Consider the following 24,910-nt stretch of genomic DNA (forward strand, 5'->3'; position numbering starts at 1 on the left):
ATTGGATACTTTTTCTTCCATTCTTGTGATACTTTGCTAAGAAGAACATTTTCCAGCTCCATCCATGTGAACATGAAGGACATAAAGTCTCCATCTTTCTTTATGGCTGCATAGTCATAATGGTTTTTAAATGAACCCTCTACTCCTTCTGATCTGTTCCCTACAGTGACCAATAGCCACCATATTTATAACCAACAGGAAGGAATAAAATAGTATCTCGTTTTTCTTTTTCACCACTGTATCTACATCTCCTAGATCAGTACCCAGTAAGCACTTAGCACTCAGTGCACATCTATTGAATCTATGAGTTATGGTCTGTGCAGCCAGAGGTGGACTTAGTGATAGAAGAGGCCAGAGCAATGTTTATCAGTACCAAGAATAAAAAAGTAAAAAGTAAACACAATTAGTCTCCTTTATATTATATGCCAACCCATGAGGTTAAATCATCCAGAAACATGAATTCTGAAACTCTGTGCATACATAAGCCTGGAGAAATTTGCTCTAGCCTTGTACCTGCTAAATTTTAGAGCAATCCTTTATGAAACTGTGTGGCAGGGAGCCCAAACATAATTACAATATTACAAATTTTTTTTCTTAATCACTGAGCTGGCATTATATGGTCATGACAAGCAGGAGCCTAGAGAGTTTGCCAAATACTGTATTTGAACCTATAAAAACTTAGATTTAATCATCTAATCTGATTTTTAGTAGTCGTGTCCATGGGAAAGTCATATAAAATTTCCAAGTCTGTTTTCTTAACATTGAAGTTAGATCACTAAAAAGATCTGTCTGAGTCTACTCTGCAGTACTCTTATGAAGAGTAGGATTGTGTAGAGAAATCTTACTAAAATTTATAATCTGTAAATTTCAATGTTTAAGAAATCCATATTGCTTCATCAAATACCCAAGGCCATAAACATTATTTTAAAATAAATTTAATGTAAATAATCTTAAAAACAAATTACCTTTAAGAATGTGTTAAACCTCATGAAATAGGATACTTGTGGGTAAAAACCTTTAAACAAAATGTTAAAAAAAGAACATTAATTATGCATAAAGTTATTCCAGATTTGGTAATAGCCTAAAGGTAAAAAAAAAAAAAAATGTTAAATAAGAGAATACATGTAAGCTAAAAAAACATTTAATTTTGACAAAATCTTGTGTTAGAGAATCAAATATACTTTAAATCACATTATTTTATTATACAGATATGACTCAATATGGGTTATATCCTGAAAACCCCATTGTAAGTTGAAAATATTTTTAAGTCAAATATGCATTTAATACACCTAACCTACCTTAAATATGCTCTGACCACTTACATTAGCCTACAGTTGTATAAAATCCTGTAACACAAAGCTTCTTTTTTATAATAAAGTACAGGATATCTTGTATAATTTATTAACTTCTGAAATACAATTTATAATTAATGTGTATTATTTTCCCACCACCCTGAAGCAGGATCAAATGGGAGGTCTAGCTTGAGTTCTTTGAGGGGTCTCCATACTTCCTTCCAAAAAAGGTTGTATTAGTTTGCAGTCCCACCAGCAGTGTAAAAGTGTTCCCTTCTCTCCACATCCACACCAGCATCTGCAGCTTTGAGACTTCGTGATGTGGGCCATTCTCTTTGGGGTTAGGTAATATCTCAGGATGGTTTTGATTTGGGTTTTTCTAATAATTAGTGACCATGGGCATGTTTTCATATGTTTGTTAGCCATTCCTCTATCTTCTTCAGAGAAGGCTCTATTCATCTCACTTGCCCATTGATATAAGGGATTGTTGGCTCTTTTTTGTCGCTTAATTTGAGTTCTCTGTAGATCCTAACTATCAGGTTTTTGTCTAATTCATAATATGCAAATATCTTTTCCCATTCTGAAGGTTGCCTATTTTCTTTGGTTGTTGTTTCCTTAGCAGTATAGAAGCTTTTCAGGTTAATTAAGTCCCATTTGTTTATTTTTGTTGCTGTTACAACTGCCATGGAAGTCATCTTCATAAAATTTTCCCCCAGGCTGATATCTTCAAGTGTTGTCCCCACACTTTCTTTGACGATTTTTATCGTTTTATGCCTGAAATTTAAATATTTTATCCATCTGGAATCAATTTTTATAACTGGTGAGAAGTGTGGGTCCAGTTTCAGTCTTTTACATGTAGTTATCCAGTTCTCCCACTACCGTTTATTGAATATGGACTCTTTTCCCCAGTGAATGGTCATGTTTGGTTTATCAAAGATTAGGTGGCTATAAGATGTTGGTTTCATCTTATGGTTTTCTTTTGCATTGTAAATGTCAATGTCTCTGTTTTTGTGCCAAAACCATGCTGTTTTGATCACTTTGGCCTTGTAGTATAACTGAAACTCTGGTAGGGTGATACCCCTGGCTTCATTTTCATTACTGAGAACTACCTTGGCTTCTCAGTAAAATAGTAGCAAATATATTACAGCTACATATTAAAAAAATCATTCATCATGATCAAGTAGGTTTCATCCCAGGGATGCAGGGCTGGCTTAACATATGCAAGTCCATAAATGTAATTCACCATATCAACAGAAGCAAAACCAAAACGATCCTCTCAATAGAGCCAGAGAAAACATTTGGTAAAATTCAACTTCCTTTGCTAAATAGAATACTTAAGAATATAGGCATGGGTGGCACATTTCTTAAACTGGTTGAAGCTATCTATGACAGACCCACAGCTAATATTATACTGAATGGAGTAAAACTGAGTTCTGGTTTCTCTCTAAGTTCTGGTTCCATACAAAATGTAGAATTATTTTTTCCAAATCTTGAACGTATGAAGATGGTATTTTAATTGGGATTGCATTGAATTGGTAGATTGCTTTGTGTGGTATAGACATTTTCACAATGTTGATTCTTCTGAGCCATGAGCATGAAATGTTCTTCCATTTGTTAGTATCTTCTGCTATTTCTTTTCTTATGGTTTTGAAATAGCAGACTGCTTCTGCTATATCCCACAGGTTTTTTTCTTGGTGTTCCTTCACCTCTTTTGTTATGTATATTCCAGGGTATTTCATTTTTTGGAAGCCACCTTAAAGGGGATGTGTCCCTGATTAGTGTCTCATCTTGGCTGTTATTGGTATATACTAAGGCTACTGATTGGTGGATGTTGATTTTATATCCTGTGGTATTGCTATATTTTTTGATCACTTCCAGGAGTCTTGTGGTTAAGTTTTTGGGGTTCTCTAAGTATAAGATCATATTATCAGCAAAGAGCTAGAGTATGACCTCCTCTGCCCCATTTAGATGCACTTTATTTCCTTCTCTTGCCTGACTGTATTGGCTAGAACTTCCAGCACTGTGTTGAATAGTAGTGGCAGTAGAGGACATTCCTCTCAGGTTCCAGTTCTAAGTGGAAAAGCTTTCAGTTTTACTGAAATGTGCCACCTATGCCTGTATTCTTAAGTGTTTAATTAGCAAAGGATGCTGAATTTTATTGAGGGCTTTCTCTGCATCTATTGAGAGAATCATTTTGTTCTTGCTTCTGTTGATATGGTGAATTACGTTTATGGACTTGCACATGTTAAACCAGCCTTGCATCCCTGGGATGAAACCTACTTGATTGTGATGAATAATTTTTAAATGAAAAGCTGTAATCTATTTACTAGGATTTTATTGAAAATTTTTGCATCTATATTCATTAGTGAAGTTGGTCTGAAGTGCTCCTTTTTTGTTGGGTGTTTTCCTGGTTTTTGTATCAGAGTAATGTTTGTTTCACAGAATGTGTTTGGGAAGATTCCTTCCTTGTCAATTTTTGGAATAATTTCTGCAGCATGGATATAAGCTCTTCTCTGAAGGTTTGATAGAATTCTGTTGTGTAGCCATCTGGACCAGGGCATTTTTTGATGGGAGGTTTTTTTATTGTTTCTTCAATCTCAGTTCTTGAAATTGGTCTGTTCAAGAGATCGATTCTTCTTGGTTAAGTCTAGAGAGAGGACTTAATTCCAGATATTCACCCATTTCGTACACATTGTCAAATTTCTAGGCATAGAGTTTCTTATAATATTCAGAGATGATCTCTTATATCTCTGTGGCATCTGTGGTTATTTCCTCCTTATCATTTCTTATTGAGGTTATTAGAGATTTTACTTTTCTGTTTCTAGTTAATCTGGCCAAAGGTTTATTGATTTTATTTACTTTTTTAAAAAAAACAACTTTTTGTTTCATTAATTTTCTGAATGATTCTTTTATTTTCAAATTCATTAATCTCTGATTTAATTGTGATTATTTCTTTTCTTTTGCTGGGTTTGAGATTAGATTATTCTTCTTTTTCCAAGTCCATAAGATGATTCATGAGTTTGTTGATGTGTTCTCTTTCAGTTTTTTGACTACTTCTGCTATATCCCACAGGTTTTGGTAACTTGTATCTTCATTGTTGTTGTGTTTGAGGAATTTAATGATTTCCTCTTTTATCTCTTCCTCAACCCAACTTTCATTCAACATAAAGTTGTTTAATTTTGAAGTCTTTGTGTGGGGTGAACATTTTTGTTGTAGTTGAATTCCATCTTTATTGCCTTGTGGTCTAAGAAGATACAATGTATAATTTCTATTCTTTTAATTTTACTAAGGTTTGATTTGTATCCTAGGATGTGGTTGATTTTGGAGTACATACCATGGGCTGATGAGAAAAATGTATGTTCCTTAGCTTTGAGATGGTGTGTGTTTCTGTATATGTCTATTCATCCCATTTGTTCTAGGGTCACTTTTAAGTTCTTTATATCTTTGTTTAGTTTCTGTTTAGAGGATCAGTCCATGCCTGTCAGAGGGGAGTTAAATTTCCCAGCTATTATGGGGTTATGGGATACTAATTGCTCAGACCCATCAGAGTCTGTTTCATAAATATGGGAGCATTTAAGTTGGGTGCATAAATATTTATATTGAAATGTCTTCATGTTGCATTGTTCTGTTGACCAGTATAAAGTGTCCATCTTTTTCTTAACTTTAGTTGCTTTAAATCTACTTGTATCTTGTATCTGAAAATAAGATTGTGACCCCTCCTGATTTCCATTTGCTCAAAATACTGTTTTCCATCCCTTAACCCTGAATCTTGATTTGTACTTCAAGGCTAGGTGTATCTTCTGGAGGGAGCATATAGATGGCTTGTGCTTTTTATCCCATCAGCCAACCTGTGCCACTTCAATGTTGAATTCAGTCCTTTGACATTTATTGAAAGAATTGTTACGTGTGGTGGATTTCTATTTATCTTCTTTTGTGAGAGTCCATTGTGTTTTATCCTTTGTGCCATTGTGAAAGATAAATTTTGACCTTTAGCTTCTGGGTGTTTACTTTGCTGGTGGTCTATTGGGATGGTCAGTGTTGAGAAGAGGTCTAAGTATTTCCCATAGATATGTTCTTATTTTGGTGAATTTCCTCAGTGCTTGTATGTCTGCAAAAGTTTTGATTTCTCCATCATTTGTGAAGCTTAGTTTAGCAGGATATAGAATTCTGGGCTGAAAAGTATCTTCTTGTTTAAGAATGTTGAAGGTAGTTGACCATGCTCTTCTGACCTGGAAAGTTTCAGTTAAAAAGTCTTCTGTCTTCCATTCTTGGGATACTTTGCTAAGAAGAATATTTTCCAGCTCCATCCATGTAAACACGAAGGAGATAAAGTCTCCATCTTTCTTAATGGCTGCATAGTATTCGATGGTGTACATATATCACAATTTATTGATCCATTCGTGGATCAATGGGCACTCGTACTTCTGATGTACTCAGCCCTACTATGAAACTAATTTATAGCTTTCATAGGAAAGATATAACCCAATTTTGGCCCAGGAATATGGGGAGAGGGGAGAGGGAGAGGAGGGGAGGGTAGGTAGAGGGAGGGTGATTGGTGGGATCACACCTATGGTACATCCTATAAGGGTACATGTGAATCTCTCTAAATGTAGAATATAAATGTCTTAACACAATAACTAAGAAAAAGACATGAAGGCTATGTTAACCAGTTGGATGAAAGCACTTCAAATGTACACAGAAACAGTACACTGTGCCCCATGATAGTATTAATGTACACTGCTATGATTTAATAAAAAAAATTTTTTTAAAGTCTTCTGTCATCCTAATTGTTCCGCCACTATAGGTCAGTTGGCACTTATTCCTGGATGCTTGCACAAGGTTTTCTTTCATCTTGAGTTTCCACAGGTTCATTACAATGCATCTTGGAGAAGCTCTGTTTGAGTTTAGATGAGCTGGGGTTCAATATCCTTCTGAAAGGAGTATGTTGGGGTCTTTAGTAAAACTTGGGAAGTTTTCATTTATGATAACCTCCAGTAGGGCTTGCATTTCTTCAGACAATCTTCTTCTCCTTTAGGAATCTCTATTCATATATTTGAATGCTTCATGGAGTCTCATAGTTCTCTAATTGCCTGTTCTGCTTTCTCTCTTTTCTGCCTCTTTAACTACCTGTGTTAACTCAAATACTTTATCCTCCAGCTCTAAAGTTCTTTCTTCTCCATGGTCTAACCTATTTTTCATACATTCTACTGCATTTATACAGTTCCCTGACTGTCTCTTTCATTTTCTTAAGCTCTGCCATGCCTTTTCTATATTCTACATATCTCTCATCCAACTTTTGATTCTGTCCTTCTATTTTCTCATCCTTTTCTTTTATTGTCTTTATCATCCATATTTTAAATTCACTTTCTGTCCAATCCATTAATTCTTTATAGGGGAGTCTTCTGCAGTAGCTGCCTAATGGTGCCTTGGGGGAGTTGCTCTGCTTTGGTTTTTCACAGTGCCCCAATTTTTCTGTTTGTTCCTTTTTGTGTGTTCTCTCTTCTTGTTCACCTCCTTGTCCTCCTTTTTCCTTCTCACTGCCTACATTGCTTCAGATTACCTTGTATCATAGCTTAGGTCTTGAAGTGGCCTCAGCCTGAGCAAAACCAAACTTCCTCATGGCCAAAAAAAAACCAGAAGTACTTACTCTTGACAATAATATGTTGCAGTATATTGCTGGGACACCAGGTGGTGCTGTGGTTTTTTTATGAGACAGAGAATACAGCCAGCAACCTCCATGATCCTTATGCCTAACTTAGTTGCCTTCAGTGATTGCCTGATTGTTTCTTCAACATTCAGACCCTGCTGGATTGGGATCTTATAGCTCACAAGAATCCTTCAGGGGCAGGTCTCACAGTACCCCCGACTCCAGTTCCTGTGGGGCAAGGGAGTCCCTCAGTCTGTCCCAAGGGTGGAGTTCTGATCCCAGCAGGCAGCCATGTTTAGGCCTCTGCTAAGACCTTCTCAGGACCTTCCCACAATGGCAGCCCCCTGGCAGTCGACACCTTCTCAGTATGGCTGCTTCACCGGCCACCAAACCTATGGCAAATCCACTCTAACCAACATTCAAATCTGGTTGATGTGTACTGTTTAAGTCCACTCAGTCTTCTAAGCTTTCCACTCAAGGCATAGCTTCCCCCAGTACCTCATGATTCCAAAAAGGCTTCCTCCCATCCCAGACCTCTGTGGGGAGCCAGCCAATCTCAGTAGGTGGCAATCACTTGCCTAATTCATCATATTTCCACCACTCTGGATTACACACTGTATCTAGCTCACCACTTCCTTGCTGTGCTCCCTGAGCTATAATTCTGGGCAAGGTCCCCATGCCAGCTATGGCTAGATTATCTCTTTTTCCCCAGTTGTTCTAGGAGACCTCAGCTGAACTATGCTTCTGGTCAGCTATCTTGCTCCACCCCCTGAATTGTTTTATTTTAGACTTATGTATTTAGGTCATAACAATTGTATAAAACAGTGGTTTTGCTTTTCTATACCCACATGAAACAGTACAGTGGAAAGGATATTTCCATAACATCAATAGCATTAGTCATTTATAAAATGAACATAATATTACCATATGTGTTTCCTATTTTACCAAAGTAGTCTTGTTGTCTTTTGTATTAATTTATATAGATTTGATTGCATTTTATCTTATATAGTAATTATCTACAAACTTGCTTGATTATTCATAGTGGATTTTTAGCTCTTTATCAAAATAATCAGATACTCATGATTGCATATTTGAATGGGATAAAGAGTATAAAGTGAAAAGAAGAAAGAAAAACATCTTGCCCTCATTTCTTAATCCAATTCCTCAGCAGTAGCCAGTTTTTCAGGGTTTCTTGGACTGTTTTATTGTCTTAAAATTTTTATCCATAAAACCTATGTCTCTTTTCGGTTACACATGACTTAGAAGCATATCCTGGTTCTATGAAATTTGGAAACATAAAATGCCATATGTTTTTAACTAAGAAAAAAGTACTTGCTTCCACACAACTCTCCTTTACCATGCATAAGAGCCAATTTTTCTCTCAGGGTTTTCTGTAAAATGATTTAGACCATGTGCATAACATAACAAAAAAATGTACTTATCTTAAAATCACTGGTGAAACCGTTTCTAGGTTAGATGGTGCTGACAGCTAGAATCATTGTGTTTGAAGAACACTTAGAGCCATAAAGTGCAGGTTTTGTGTTTTTCCCTTTGTTCTTGTTGATGCTTTGTGGCATCTGAGAGATATAGAGCAGGCATAATTCTGAATTAAGGACTTTGTTTGTTTTTAAGTATCTCAGGTACATGAGGAAACCATGGGGAAACTCAGCCAGGAAATGCAGATGGTCTATTATTCCACTACTTACTCTAACAACTAAATGACCAGTAAAAGCAAAATAGAATGAACAGGGACATATTTGGGCAGCTCACAACATCTGTCTAGGCCTGAATGCATATCTACAATGGTTGAAGAACAATGTAACAAATCTAAAACATTCAATGATTTCATTCAAATTGAATTTTCGTGAGCACGTTTAACTCAACTTTTCACTTCAAGTCAACAAATATTTATTATGGCCCAAGTGCTGTGCTTAACCTTTTAAAAGATACAAGATATATTAAGACATGTTCCTTACACTCTGATAATGTATAACATCATTGAATATACATGTCATAATGATATAAGCAAGCTATAAAGAAATAAAAGCAGGAAGAACATAATCCAAGTAAAGATGTATATATGTACATATATACACACATATATAAATATATAAAATAAGACATGAGTGTAACTGAATTGATGAAGAGGGGAAATCAGTGTAGAAAGCAGAATCTGAGAAGAATTTCATAGAGGAGAAACCCTTAGCTTGAATTTTGAACATAATTGGAATCTGGACTAATCTTGAATCTAATATCTAACACTTATTTTAAACTTGGTAACTTATATGGTCATCACAACAACCCTATGAAGAAGGTACTATTTTTATACCCATATTCAGATAGAGAAAATGAGATCCAGAGTGACTTGTTCAGGTGAGACAGTTTGTAAATAGCATAATTTGAGTCCCATCTTGGGTCTTCTAGTTCCAGAGTCTCTGCTCTTAACCAGTATATTATACAGTTTCTCAGTATAGAAAATATACAGAACTCAATATACAGAACATGTTCTCAAAGTTAGAGGTACAATGTTGGTAAGGGTTAGAAAACAATGTAACAGAAATACATGTCTCAAGTGATAAAGAGATGATCCTTCCCTATCAAAAATGTCTTTGTTGGCAACTCAGTGAGAGATAAAGTCAGATAAAAACTGTGGATCCAGAATTTTTTTCTGGAGTCTTAAATACTTAAAAAATGGGCTTGATACTGTCCAGAAAGCTTTAAATGATCATTGATGGATTTGAGTCAGATAGAAATATTATAGAGATAAGAGAAACTGAGGAAGTAAAAAATTAATTAGAGAGAGATTTGTGTCAAACTAGTGGGCCCAGTTAAGTAGCCACACCCTAATGCCAAGACTCACATTATTAAAGTTCACTGGGGAGATCCCCAGCATCCTAGATCACCTACTTTCATTTGTTTGTGTAAAATGTCATGGACTAGATTTCTGTATACATATTTCTATCTGGCTAATTAAATATTCTAACTGGTTAAGGAAGGAATTTCTAGACGTGTCTGTAATTCCACCATGGCATTAAAACCAAGAGTCTCTGGCTAAGTTTCCACCAATATACAGCCTGAAATTTTCTCCCTATACTTTATTTCTGCTCCTCCTATTTCTGTTATCCCACAAATACCTTGATGTAGCCCTAAGCAGAATCAACCACCAACTGCTTAAGTCCCTCCATCTGCCAAATGCCTCTTCAGGGGGGCCCCATCAACATGAAGTCTATGCTACTATATCAACATCTTGCTTATTTTTTTTCCCACCTCCACTAAATAAGATTTCTTTGAGTCAAGGTTATATTTAAGTCACAGAAGTGGCTTAGATTTTCTACAGAGGTGGGGTTAGAAGAAAAGAGGGATGAGAAAATAACATAGAAAAATACTCAAATGTTATAAGCTAGTGTAGAAGGGATATAAAAATTATCCTTAATAACTCTCAAATTTATATGTCAAATAGAGACTTCTGTCTTAAACTCCAGTTAGTGTGTGCATGTGTGTGTATCTAATAAGCATCTTAAAGTTAAGACTTCCAAAGTGAACATACACAAAACCTTACACCCTAACCTCATGCTCCTACCATTTTCCATATTATAGTTAGTGGCAGCTCCGTTTGTCTAGCTGCTGGTGTTAAATTTTTTAGTGTTTTCCTCGAATCTTCTCTCTACCAACACATGCAGTCAGTCACCAAATCCTTCGGGCTCTTCCCATATAATGCCTCCAGAGTATGACAGCTGCCTCCACTCTGACCTAAACCACCACCATCTCCAGCATGGATGATTGCATAAGGAAAGTCTCCTTCCTTCCTTTCCTTGTCTCACATAGAGTCTCCTCTCAATACTCTACTCATAGAGGTCCATTTCAATGAAAAGTCAATTTATAACCCCTCTCTACTCAAAACACGCATGGCTTCCCATCCTCCTCGGAGTAGACAGGGAAGAATTTACTATATTCACAAGGCCCTCCATGAGTTACCCACTCCATTCTCTCCCTGCTATTTCCCTGGCAGTCTCTGGCTCATAAGTTCTAGCCACAATCACTTCCTTCGTGTTCCTTTACCTAACCTCCACCCCAGGAAGTTCCTTGCACTTACTTTTTCTGCCTGGAATATTCTTCTCAGGATTTTTCTTCAAATGGTTCACTCCTACATTTTCTGCAGGTCTTTATTTAAACAGAAACTTCCTTTATGGTCTTCTCTGACCTCCCTACCTAAAATTCTAACCTCCACTTGTATCCTTCATGATTTGCTCCTTAGTTATCACCACTATCTATTTGACTATATAGCTTAGTCATTTATCCTGCACCTTGACTTTCTCGCCTGCCCAGAAGGTAGTATTCCAGAGAACAGAACTTTGTCTCTCTGTCTCATTTCTATATCATCAGAATATAAAATATGCCTGGCTGATGATAGGCTTCCAAGTATTTTTTTTTTTTTTTTTTAGTCAATAAATGAAAACGGAGATGTAGCTCCCAGAGAATTAGAGAGGAATCTGAAGATAGCATTACTAGGTAAGACTAGGGATGGGAGGGCCGTGTGATGAACGCTGTGGTTAATACTGAATCCTGCGGAAAAGGTAAAAGGTACAATGGAGAAGCTGTTAGTGAACAAATAAGTAGGAATTTCCTGCAGGAATTAAATTTGATTTAAAAATGTGAATTATAGTCTTCTCCAAGCCATCTCCTGACAGAGTCATTCAGAGAAATGGATGCTGAGGAATCACTAGAAAGCAATTTGTATTTCAACCTGGACTATAATTGTCACATAGAAGTCACTTTTAGGGAAACATGCACTAAAACAGCAATACATTTGATACCATCTTATGTTTTAACTTATGGTTTCACATGTCTGAAATTTTATCATTTCAAGAATATATTTTCTTATTGAAATTTTCACTCAGAGAACACTAACAGCCTTTAAAGGAAAATTTTAATACCAATGATCAACTTTACAATAGAAGATAAATTAGCAGATTAATGTTAGTCTATATACTCCACAATCAACATGTTAGTTATACAACTAATGGACCAAGAATTTTGAATTCATGAAGGTGTGTTTGTGCTTATTTCTCAATATGAAAAACAGGAGTAAAAACACTTGTACGTTATAGCCATCCCCACTTAGTAACTGGGTTCTGATGTTTAACAAGGACTGAGTTGAATGTTATGTTTTGGATCTGCCTCTTATTTTCACGGCCACAGGGAAAAGGTAACAGAATTGATGACACTATTTTAAGTGCCAGAAATCATGCTGGTGCTTTCATAGCATTTGAGAGACTAATAACTTAGCTGGTGGTAGGAAAAGACCTTTAAAAATCCCCTAAGTTCTTCTGAAGTTCACATTCATCAGAAGCATTTAACAATAGAAAGCAATTTAGCAGTTAACACCCTCCCCTACTCCACCCCTGCTCAGTTTCTGCAATACGTACTTTGACATTCGTACAAATAGGTTTACCATTAAGGGGCATAAAAGGCAGATCTTCTAATGAAACACTCTGACAGCAAGGGAGTAGTTGTCACTTTTCATTAAATGAAAGGAAAACTAACCAGTAAAAAATCTGCCCTTTATGATAAAGAGCAGAGCATAGTTAAATGAAGTGTTACTTGAGACCTCTTTCTCAACCTGATTAGTTGGCAAATAGATCCCTCATTTGGTTCCCTAGATGAATTCCCTGCATTCTCTAGTTTCTCTTTTTGGCCAATGGAAGACACATATAATACATTGAATAAATAAAACGCTTTTTGGTTCAAATTAATTGTGTATGAATCGCCTTTAAAAATTTACTCTATTATTTTCAGATCTCAAAGTTGAAGATGATAATATATGTCTGTGTTATCAATGATTTCTTATTGAAACAAAGAGCAAGTTTTTCCAGATAGAAATATGAACTCAAGCATAATTCTCATAGATTTCTGATTTCCCTTACTTTAGATATCTGGATTTCACATTCTGGTTGTGAAAATTAACTAACTTGTCTCTATTCACAATGTATCAATCAGGATCTTATTTAACTGGAGACTCTGAGCCACAGTTGCAATGATGCTATTCTTATACATATTAAGGACTTAAACGGTATAAATGCAAGTCAAAGTACCTTCCAGAAATTTCCTTTTGTCTTATATATATTGTAAACTTCCTCTTGCAGGAAGAAACGATAAAAATAAACATCTTATAGAATTGCAATGGGACAGTGAGGTCAATTTCGAGGACCATGTCAAAATTAAGAAGGGAGTTAACTAAAAAGGCGAATACCTCATCATTTTGGCATCATATTTTCAGATAAGATAAGGAAATGTTCAGGGAGAGAAATAGCAATGCTATATTCTATAGTGATCCCAGGGATTTGTCTATCACCATAGCAACTACAGGGACTATGGCTTCATTTTTAGAGGGTCAGAAACCATAAAGATCACTTATTTCTAGACAAACTAAAATAGTGAAATGCTCTAAGAGATCTCATCTCTGACTTTAAACTATGGAAAGGACCACAAAATTTTCTTTGATGCATATACCATTTTTCAGTGTGCAATGCCTTGGGGACAAGAGTATGTGCAGGGAATTTAAAAAGGATTTCCTAGACTCCAGCCAATTTTGACAGCATTCTCTGAGGACGCACCAAGGGGCTATTATTTCGATATCCAAGGATGTGACATCCCCTGCCCTAGTTTTTGCTTTATGTGTTTCTCACTTAAGATAGAAAGTTCTCCTGCCTTTGCAACATACTGCCCAGCATTGCGAAAATCATTCATAACTTGATTCTGAGTGATTCTACCATTTTCTAGAGAATTGGAAGCTCTCCAGAGACAGATTAAAATCAAGAAGCCTTGCAAACTCAAAAGCTCAAATCCTCAGAAAGAATACACACACACATACACATACATGCATCCACACACGTGCTTGCACACACACATAGCACATCAAAGCCATTTCTGGATAACTTTTATATTCTAGTGGGGAAGATTCTTCTTCCCTTCCCTTACATTTTTCTCTCCATTCGTGCTTAGAGCTATGGATTTTAAGTGTTCAGTCTCCCAGTTTACAGACAATTAAGGCTGGTTGTCCAATGTGGATTTAAGTAATCAGGCTGTCATTCAGGTGTCTGCTTGATGTCAAGTGGAGAACTTGTCAAAGCTCCGGATCTTTTCCACTGGGCTGGCAGCCAAGGAAAAATGAAGTCTATGATGCGCAGAATCAGTACTCAAATCGGATCAGATCCTGGAGAAATCAGGCTGCCCAGGGCAGATAAATGAACAGAAACAGCAAAGAAATCATATCTGTGCATCTTTCTGGCAACTGACCTAATCAGGCTACTGGGATCGCCCTAAACACTGAACCCAAGGCTCCAGGTTCTTGGCCATGAGAAGATGGTCACAAAATTTTACCAGGTGAATAAAAGTAAATAAAGAATATTACAGACATGCTTGAATATTAGCACATCATGCTTTGGGGCATTCATAACAGACATCAAATCTTTTATACATTTTTGAAATTTGTTATTTTTCCGGTTTTGTTTTTATCAGCGTTTTTATCAGCTTTTCTTCAATAAACAAGTATCAGATGTCCCATATAGCAAACTGCAGTGTTGTACTAAACTATTTTCTATTTTGTAGCAAAAAAGGATGGCAATAAAAGACAGTCTGCCCTGTCTTTTTCCATTTTCAACATTCTGAAATTGTTCTTAATAAGATCACCAGTGACCTCCTAACTTGCCAAAGCTGACTTTTCACTCCTGGTCCTGCCAGCCTTTGACCTGTCATCAGCTTTCTCCCCCCTTTGAGTTTAGATCCTGGCCTAGGTCTGATGACAGTTATTCTTTAGGGCATACCTAGCTCCTTCCTCTGCCCATGCTTTCCATAGAGGCTCTTCTTTAAGTAACCTTTCTTCTCTCTTTAAATCTTTCCCTGAGAAAATCACCAATCCCCAGTGAGGTTAAACAACACAAACCTTCTAGTGACTATCACTTCTGCGTGTCAAACTGCTAGAAGATAGTTTTAACACGTACTCCTCCAGATGAGTAAATTCACAGGATATTTCTGTGTTGGCATGGTCTCCCTTCTTTCATATTATAATACCTGACCTGTCACATAACTTCTTTTACAAAAGAGTTAAATTGAGATGCTAAACAACCACAACAATGAAAAGATGAAGGCTTTCCATCACAAAGCGTACATGGACATGAAGAGAATACTTTGAAATTTTATAAATGCCTCTTGGTCTATGAAATTCTTTCATATCACCCATGACCATTGTGTCTTACCCTATCTCTGAGCTGATACGTAAGACTTGGGAACACGATCATTTTTTTTAGGTCCCCATTGTGAGCCTTAACTTTTACATCTTACACTTGACATCATCTATATTCTCACCTGCTTCTACAGCTTAGTTCTTGCCTATGGCAAGGCCTCATGCACTATAGGCAGTAAATTCTTATAGAAAGGCAGAAAACCCTCTAAACTTTATTCTTAATGTTTTTACTATTTCCCATTATGGCTTGTGGAGTTTTCTTCAGAGCCTATATTCTAAGGAGCTATGAATCAACAATGGCCACTGCTTATCTAGCCTAGTCTTCAATTCATACACGCTTAAAATCTACCCCAATTCTGACTGAGCATAGGAAATAATGTTTCTTTTATTGATACTTATTAAGTTTTATATGTATTTATTCAGACTGTAAATGACCCTCTCTGGAACAAGGCACTAGTCTAATCTCCAAGGTATGTTGGCCATTCAGTTATTCTTTAACTCAGTTGCCAGAGCTCTTCTTCTCAGAAAGCCTAAAAATGTGAAAACATGTACGGCCTAAGAATAGTTGCCATCTTACTTCTCAATTCAAAATCTGATTCCAGTTGCCTGTTGGACATGAAGAGTCTGATGTCCCGAAGGTTTCTCAGTATGATCATGTCCAAAACTTAACTCATTTCTTATACACATAAACAAGCATGCACCCATGGAACTTGTTCATTCATCAAAAATTGTTTTACTCAATGACACCATTTATCTGTACGTCCAGGCCAGACACCTAAGAGTCATCTAAGTCATTTCTCTTCTTTACTCAATATGCAGTTCTGCCAAGTCTTCTTCCTAAACTTCTTTCCCAGTTCAAGTCATATATGAATACCAATTGGATATTTGATTGAATTAATGGGTTTTTCTTAATAATGTAGGTGTGATAATGGTATTATGGAATTATGTATACTTTCTTAAAAAGAGTTCTTATATAGTACAAATGCATAGTTGTGTGTTTATGAGTAAAATTACATATTGATTTGTTTCAGAATAATCTAGTTGAAGAGGTGAGTGGCTGAGGGTATAGATGAAACAAGGTTGTCCATGGAATTCTACCAGTTGGGACCAGTTACTAGGTTCATGGTAGCTTTTGTATTATTTTCCTACTTCTGTAGATATTTGCAGTTTTACATACCAAAAAGTTCTTTAAATCATGGTTCCCCACTGGCTATTGAATTACATGCAGGATTTTCAGTTTGAAATTTAAAGCACTTTATTAACTATACCCAACTTCTATTTCCCAGCCCATCTTACCCTAAACTTGTACATTTCCAAAAAGCTAAATATGACTGATCATGTTACCTAGCTTTCATATGGGTTACCTATTAGCTATAATGTTCTTCCCATTTTTGTTAGTCAGCTTTGTCTACCCCAGACTGCACCTTCTCTATGAATCCTTTCCTGAGCCTATGACCAAACATGTAATATAATCACATTTCTTCTGCAAATATCTAGAAAATATTTGGCATCATTTAAACCACTCATATTTTTTCTTCTCATCTAGCCAGGGCATCTATGTTTTTATTATTTTCCTTCAATCTCCAAACCTCACTGTTTCCTCCTACTATAATAAAATCCATATAAATCTTAAAAACAAACAAAACTGTCTCATCCACCCTTGCTTTCTCTATATGGCTCCTTGCACATGGAAAGAGTTCAGTAAATATTTGCTCGGTTGACTATAACAATTTAGATAAGCAAAATAACCAAGTTCTCATGAGCAAGTCTATCCAAATATGTATTTTTAGTGAATTTCTCTGAAAATCAATATGTTTAAAGATATTTACATTTACACAATGAATTTGTAGTTTGTCATTTTCCCTTAAAATATTGATAAAAATTGTGGAGTTAATTTGTGGGATTTGCTCACTTATTTATTCAACAAAAAGGCATTGGCCGTCTCTTACATATGGAGCAAAGAAAACCATATTGAGCTCTGGAAACCTAACAGAGAGCAAGACAGACACCATATCTGTCAGTGTTTACTGCAGTGGTGTATACAGACCACTTGGCATACAATTAAATGTTAGTCATAAGTGTCACAAAGAAAAATGAAGGATTCAGAACAAAGAGAGTGGGTGTAGTTGCTATTCAAAATAGGGTGGTAGAGAAGGCTCTTCTCAGCAGAGAAGGAAATGAGTAAATGTTGGGGAAGGAAAGTATTTTTGGCAGAGAGAATAGCAAGTGCAGAAACCTTGCTGGAGTATACTGGGTATACTCAAGGACTGCAATAAACTTAATGAGGCTGAAGTATTATGGACTGCGGGAGACTAGAAAGAAATGGGGTTGGAATGGGAGATAATATACGGATGAGTCCCATAAAGATCCAGAGGCCAGAGTAAGACTTACGTAGTGATATTATCTGCTTTATCTTTAAAATCTCTTTGGTTGTTGTGTAGAAAATGTACTGGTAAAGAAGCAAGGCTGTGAGCAAAGAGGAGCATTTAGATAGCCATTGCAGTGATCCAGGTGTGATACAATGATAGCCTTTATGAGAGCTTTAGTGAAGGAGGTAGTGGGGAGTCAAATTCTGGTTCTGTAAATAAAGCCCAAAAGACTGTCCACCAATTTGCAAAAGAGATCAAAAGATTGAAAAAGTTAAGAATGACTCCAAGGTTGTCAACAGTAGTAATTTATTAATTCATATCCATTTATTGGAATGAGAGAAACTGTGGGAGGAGAAGAATTAGGAGACACAGTTCAGAATTCCGTTTGGGCACTATTAAGTTTAAGAGTTTTGTGTGAGGGTCAAGAAATTTCTTGGATTTCTTAGTCGGGCCTTGAGAGGAGGGGTCTCCACTAAGGATATGGTTGGGTGTTGTCATCTTATAGAAAGTAAAATTATGGGACCAAAAGAGAGGAAGTATGGATGGAGGAGGAAAGAAGTTTAAACATTGAACCAGAGCACTCTAATATTAAAGAGGAGAAGGATCCTAATATTTGCTAGCAATGCAAATTGACCATAATCAGCAATCAGGGTATACTTTAGGAGAACTAAAAAAGAGGAATTGGAAGGTTCATAACACAAAAAGATGTTAAATGTCTGAGGTGAAGGATACCCCAATTATCCTGATCTAAATAATTTACATCTTATACCTGCAACACAACATCACATGTAACCTATAAAGATACATAACTACAGTAGAACCTCTATAGTTGGCAACCTCCCTACATTAACTTTCTCTGTATGCAACCAGTTTGTTAGAGTCCCTTGAGTGGTTACCTTGCAGAGGTTCTACTGTATTGTATACCCATAATATTTTTTAAAAATAAAAAAGGAGAAAGTTCCAGCAAAGGAGACTGAGAAGCAATGGACAGGAAGATGCAAGGAAAAACAGAAGAGGTCAGGTTACTGAGGCCAAATAAAGGCAATTTTAAACTGTAAGGAGTGATCACTTTGAAGCTGTAGGAGTGATCAAATAGATTACCCATTCAGTTTACTCATGTTGAAGACATTAGACTTCAGAGCTAATAAATTTTAAAAGTAGAGAATTTATAGTTTTCATAGGAAAGCTAGAACCCGATTTTAGCCCAGGAATATGGGGAGAGGGGAGAGGGAGGGGAGGGGAGGGGGGAGGATGGGTGGAGGGAAGGTGATTGGTGAGATCATGCCTATGGTTCATCTTACAAGGGTACAAGTGAATTTTAGAAAGATCTAAAAGTAGAATATAAATGTCTTAACACAATAACTAAGAAAATGACATGAAGGCTATGTTAACCAGATGGATGAAAATATTTCAAATTGTATATAAAACCAGCACACTGCACCCCATGACTGTATTAATGTACACAGCTATGATTTAATAAAAAATGAATAAATAAATAATAAAAGTTAAGAATTCCTAGGGTGGTGCCTGTGGCTCAAAGGAGTAGGGCGCTGGCCCCATATACTGGAGGTGGTGGGTTCAAACCCAGCCCCGGCCAAAAAAAAAAAAAGAATTCCAAGACCATTTCTTAGTTCTGGATTTTATGGGGGGTTTTTCTTTCCATAGATGGCTGATTCATTTTTTACTTGTTCTAAAATTTCAATATTACAGAATATAAAAGACAATCTGCAACAAATATCAGGCCGGATTGATGGTATTCACAACAAGAAGACAGCGGCATTGCAAAGCGCTACACCTGTGGAAAGGGCGAAACTACAGGAAGCTCTGCCACAGCTCGATTCCCAGTGGGAAAAAGTGAACAAAATGTACAGGGACCGACAAGGGTAAGTAACACTTTCATTTTACTGCATGATGGCGCCAATGATTTTTTCAGGGAACTCTACAGTTTATTTCGATGCCCTACATGGAAAAAAAGAGATTGAGATAAACAGAAGGAGAGCTATTACCCTCATTGGGAAAAGGTTAAGTAGAGTGAAAATGAATAATGATGGGCAGTTCAGACAAAGGAGCTGGATTCTAGAAATTGTTCTGCACTGAATTTAGTATTGTGTTGGAACTTTGTTTCATCCTCTACAATTTCAGGTAATGTCAAAGCATGTTTGACATTGTGTGTAGAGGTGGTAGGAAGAATTTTATGTTGTAAATTGTATGTCTTTTAGTCAAGTTCGTGTCCTATATAATCATAGAAGTTTGATACCTGGATTAATATGTTTAAAATATAGTCTATCAACAAGATGTGGCTTGCCAGTCGTTGTGTCTGTTTGGGAGGACCATAATGTTGTCATGTTTCTCTCAACATTTTCCCCCGTGGGGAATTTATTTTGCATTACACTTATGTTCTTACCTTAATGAAAATACTTCGTGGCTGATTAATATCTTTGGGGGGGATTTGCATAGATTCTTTAGCCTCACATTGTCAGAAGCTGAGCTACTTTTTCTTTGACATTTAAGCTATTGCTTAAGAACTCAAAACAATTTGGTTTGAAGTTCTATAGTCTCAAAGTAGGCTTCTTAGTTACACCCAGAGGAAATCAAATCGTTTGTCTAATAATGATAGGGAGCCTCCATAGTGTGTCTCACACCTGGCCATTTCTAACCACCTTTACTCGGATTTTAGTTCTTAGTTTATGACATTAGGTTCCTAAACAGAGGCTTCTAGTATTAATCTCACTTGTCTCCCATGATTGGCCCCGCTTTGTTCTCAATTATCTTTCATCCAGTGTCATTTTCAAAGCATAAGAACTTTGGTACTATAATCTCATTCCCCTTGGAATGAAATCCCGACTCCTTGAGCATAATTATCTGATCAGTCTTACCACTTATCCCTTCTTACCTACCCCTGAGCCTCTTCAAATTCTACTATAGCAATCTGAAATTGATTTGCAGATCCCCAAGTATTTTGTGTCCCCTCTGGCCTATCTGTCCTTCAGGTCTGCCCTGAGATGTTATATCCTTCTTAAAATCTTCAAACTATAAATTGATCATAACATCTGGAAACATGGATCTTGTTTTACCATGTAATCATTTATAATATCTGTGGCTTATTTATGTATTTGCAAATGTTTCCAGGCTTGGGTGCTACCACATAGAGTTTATGCTCTGATCTGACCCCCTCCTGGAACGTACCACATAGCATAGTAATCACTTTGTTTACTTAACTGGTTGACTTTTCTGCCTCATGCACAAGCTCCAAATAGGCATAGGCTATGTTTTATTTTGTGTAACATGCTCCGGACTAATACAGTGCTGAGCATAAACTCGACGTTTGATGTGTATAGACTCAAGCCTTTTCCTAGAAACTTGAGAATATTTTTCCTCTGGATGGTCTAATAGTTTTATCTCAACTTATGTGGAAAAAAAAAAAAAGCTGATTACAGCCTGTCCAAAGCCAGGCTTGAGAAAGGATATGAAGTTCAACCACCTGTGTATATACTGCAAATACACTATGTTGCCGCCATAGTGCACTTTTGGTATCCCACATAAAGTCAATAATGCGCCTCTGCAGTCTACTCTAATGAGGTCAGTTTCATTGCTCTCTTGTGGGGTCCTCATTCCACCATTAAGATGTTCTTGTCTCTCTCTGTTATCTCTTTCCAGGGTTTTCTCTGAGCATTCCATGCTGCACATGCCATCCCCTAAGAACTTTTGGGGTTTCTTGGCTAGGCAGTGATTATTGCTATTCTGTACCTACTAGTCTTACACTAAAGTAGAAATAACACTTTCTGGTTTGGAAGGCTTCTCCTCCACATCACTGAAAAGTCATTTTTTGGCCAATGAGCCAAGCATTCATTCCCTTCTCACACAGACCTTTCCCTTCCAGTTCACCTTCAACCCTGAACTTAAAAGAAGCTGAAGCAGTAATGCCATTCCACAGAAAGGGTAGCTGAAATCTCACCCCAAATCTGAGGTCTTTTCTCTTTCTGGCAAAGGACAGAGTACCTCCAATCCCAGTACATCCACTCCTTCCTTATCCAGAGCTTGAAAGAAATTCCTAATTTCATTCCAGGTGACCTCCTCTAGGCTTTGGTTAGGACCTATTCAATTTCCTATGACTTCTGGCCTAGTCTTAGACAAAAGCTGTTTGAAGTAAGTGCTTATATAAGCAAAGGCTCTCTCGTTCCAACATGTTTTGGATTCCTGGTTTTGCTGCTGACTATTTATGTCAGCAAGCTTTTTAACTCTCATGCTCTACAAGTTCTTTATCTATAAAATGAGATAAAAATAGAGCCTATGCCACAGGGTTGTTATGATTAGTTGACAGAAAGTGTATAGAGAGCTTAGTGGATTTCTTATACACGATAATGGCTCAAAGTTGGCAATTTTCATGATGAAAATGATGGTCTTACGGCTCTGAAATTCTTGACACCTATTTTTTCATTCCTTTACTCTTTCAAATTTTCCTAAGCACCACAGAGACATGAATTAGGCTCAATCTCTGCTTTGAAGCACCTTCCAGTCATAGGGAGAAAATGAAAAACCAGCCATTAAAATAAGGATTGATACATATATGGTTCGTATAGTGGGGAATGGAAGGGAAACATCTTCCTAAGGCTCACTAATAAATCAAGATCTATGGATTTTTCAAGGTTCTTAGTTAAGCTAACAAAAAAAAAAGTTACCTTAAGTAACTGGTTACCTTAAGTAGAATTATTTATTAGAATAACTCAAATAGCTCATGGAATCAGTGGGAAAGCCTGAGAGTCAGGTTTAACAATGGACACAATCTATAAAGACCAGGCTAGGTGTCTAGAAACACATCCAGCATCAAGCCACAAGATAAATTTGAATTATTTTGCAGTCATGGTTATGATTCACTGTTGCACCAGGAGCACCATTGCACCAATGTTTGCTGCTATCGCTGCCAAAAAGTAGCTAAATTATTCCTTCCTTTTTGTGTTACTCACTCTACAATTACGGTCTCTTGCAAAAGGATCTCCTAAGTCAGACATTGGTTTGTATTTCTGTAAAAGATAATTGCTAAATATTTTAGTCTTTGCAGGCCATGTAGTACCTCTCAAAATTACTCAGCTCTGCTATTTATAGACTGATAGAAACCATAGACAGAGCACAAATGTATAGACATGGCTTGTTCTGATAAAATTTTATTTACCAAGATCAGTGACAGGCCAAATTTTGCTAGCAGGAGATAAATGGACAACTCCTGTTTTAAGGCAGGCTTAGATTATAGAACTAGCTTCTACCTGCCAGAAGCCAGGGAAAACAAAGAGCTGGAATTAGTTCTTCTGTATAGTGGTGGTCAGGGCCTTGTGTCCTACAAAGTCTCATACAATGGCATAGTCTTAAATCCTAAAAGAGATTTAGAAGCTATGCATTCATAAATAGAAAAATGTTCAGTGCCGCCTTCCTATGTTGGGTTCTTACAAAAACAATCTGCTAATTTGTTAACTAAGCCAACTTGTAATCAAATCACATTGAGTTGTAATCAAAATACATTTGAACGAGTAAGAAGGGCCATATTGCTATTTTTTTCATTTATGGTACTTTATATGTATGATAGATTTAATCAGTTATCACCACAATAAAATTATGATATAAATCACTCCAAAACCTCATGGATTAAAATAATGGGCATTTCTGGTGCTTGACTGCTTGTAGTTTAGCTGACCCAGGTTGGGCATGATTGAGAAGTTCTGCTTCCAATATGATTAACTGAGCTAGGCTCCTGGGTGCATGTTGGATTAAGGTCTGTTACATGTGTCTTTACTCTGGGGCTGCAATCAATGATCAGTGGTAGGATGTTTTCAGAACAGATCACCAAAGACTAAACCAAGCTTAACTTCCTAAGAGCACTATGGCATGTGCTCTCATGAAGTCCACTGACATTCCATTGGCCGAAGCAAATCACATAAGCAAGCCTAACATAGAATAGGATAGTGATCTCTATTCCTATAGTGGAAGGGGAAAGATATAAATATTTGCTGAATAATAATTGAAACTATTAGCTATAGTTAATAATTTGTAATAAAGGATTTTTTTTTTAGTTAGAAAATACCTTAGTGATTTTGTCTTGCTTCATTATTTTACAGGGTAGGAAATATGTCCCGAAGATGTTAAGTGCCTTACCCAAGCATATACTAAATAGCACACTTGCATTTTCTCTTTCACTGAAGTATTTATCTCTAACTCGTTTGCATATTTTATTCGCAAGTTACAAATAAGAGAAAATGCATTTAGAGTCTCTCCATTCCTGGGGCATAAATTCTGAGACCATCTTTCACTATGAAATTCATGAATCTTATAATTAATTATAAAACTTACCTTTATTAAATGTCACAAAGTATAAAATAAACATTACTCTTTAGGCAAGAGTAAGAGCATTCATAGTCAGAGACTGATTTGTTACTACTCACTTGTTATCTAAGGGACCTACTTCCGTACATTTTCTTCCAGCAAACAGAATTCCATAATTTGTAAGTCAATACATTACAAATGATCATGAAAAGCAGCTCTTTTTCCATGGACATTATGATTGATCACAAAATAGCCAACACAGTGAATGTTAAAATTCACAAACACTACAAATAGATGGATAAACATATGTGTGAGACCAATGTTTAAAGTTTTGGAAAATCAGTATTACTGCTTAATTCTATTTTCATCTGGTTTTGGTGAGTTACCAATTGCTTACAAAGTATGAAAACATGTAAAAATAAAGAGTAAACATCAGATTTATCTAGTATTAAGGAAACATAGTCCTTTCCTTAAATATGCCTTAAAGTATTGAAGAAGGGCCTATTAAGTGCCAGGTGCTATGCTCACTTTCTTTTATTTGCTTCCTGATACCATCTTTCCTCGAGCCATTAATGAATCTGTGTCACTTTCAGGAAATGACTACCCGAAGCCTAAGAGGATAATACAGTTCAAATGAGATAAAGAAGCTGAAAGCAGTTTCTAGACTACAAATTGCTATGCAGCCATAAGATGGCATTATTGTGTAACAGCAAGGTTCTGATCTGACACGAAGAAAAGTGATGTTTTAAAATCAGTATTCCTGCTTGGAATTCCATTTAGTCAGATATTTGGGGATGACTCACCCATCCATAGAAGTAGTTAAATTCAAGATGAATCTGAGCTTTAGATGTGATTTAAAATAGACATGAGACCAAGAGGATCGATTCCCATCAAAGTGTGTACCTTGGTGAAAAATTAATCTCGAAAAATTAGGGAAAGCAGTGTAAGGGGGATTTAAAAAATAAAATTATTTTACCATTGTTTATGTATAAAACAAAATATTAAAAAAATTAAAAAAGCACTATGTTGTATAAAAGAATTCAGAAAG

General features: G+C 36.4%; 1 protein-coding gene across 1 annotated transcript in view; it reads left to right on the plus strand.

The window, feature by feature from the left end:
* Positions 1–24,910, plus strand: part of DMD (dystrophin) — a 2,307,273-nt gene that overhangs the window by 1,054,599 nt on the left and 1,227,764 nt on the right. Inside the window, exon 43 of the mRNA XM_023515448.1 lies at positions 19,261–19,433. Within this exon, the coding sequence (XP_023371216.1) occupies positions 19,261–19,433 (173 nt within the window). The remainder of the gene's footprint in view (positions 1–19,260; positions 19,434–24,910) is intronic.

The sequence above is a fragment of the Otolemur garnettii genome, unplaced genomic scaffold (genome assembly GCF_000181295.1).
Source record: "Otolemur garnettii isolate 467f Iridium unplaced genomic scaffold, OtoGar3 scaffold00072, whole genome shotgun sequence".
Taxonomy (NCBI): domain Eukaryota; kingdom Metazoa; phylum Chordata; class Mammalia; order Primates; family Galagidae; genus Otolemur; species Otolemur garnettii.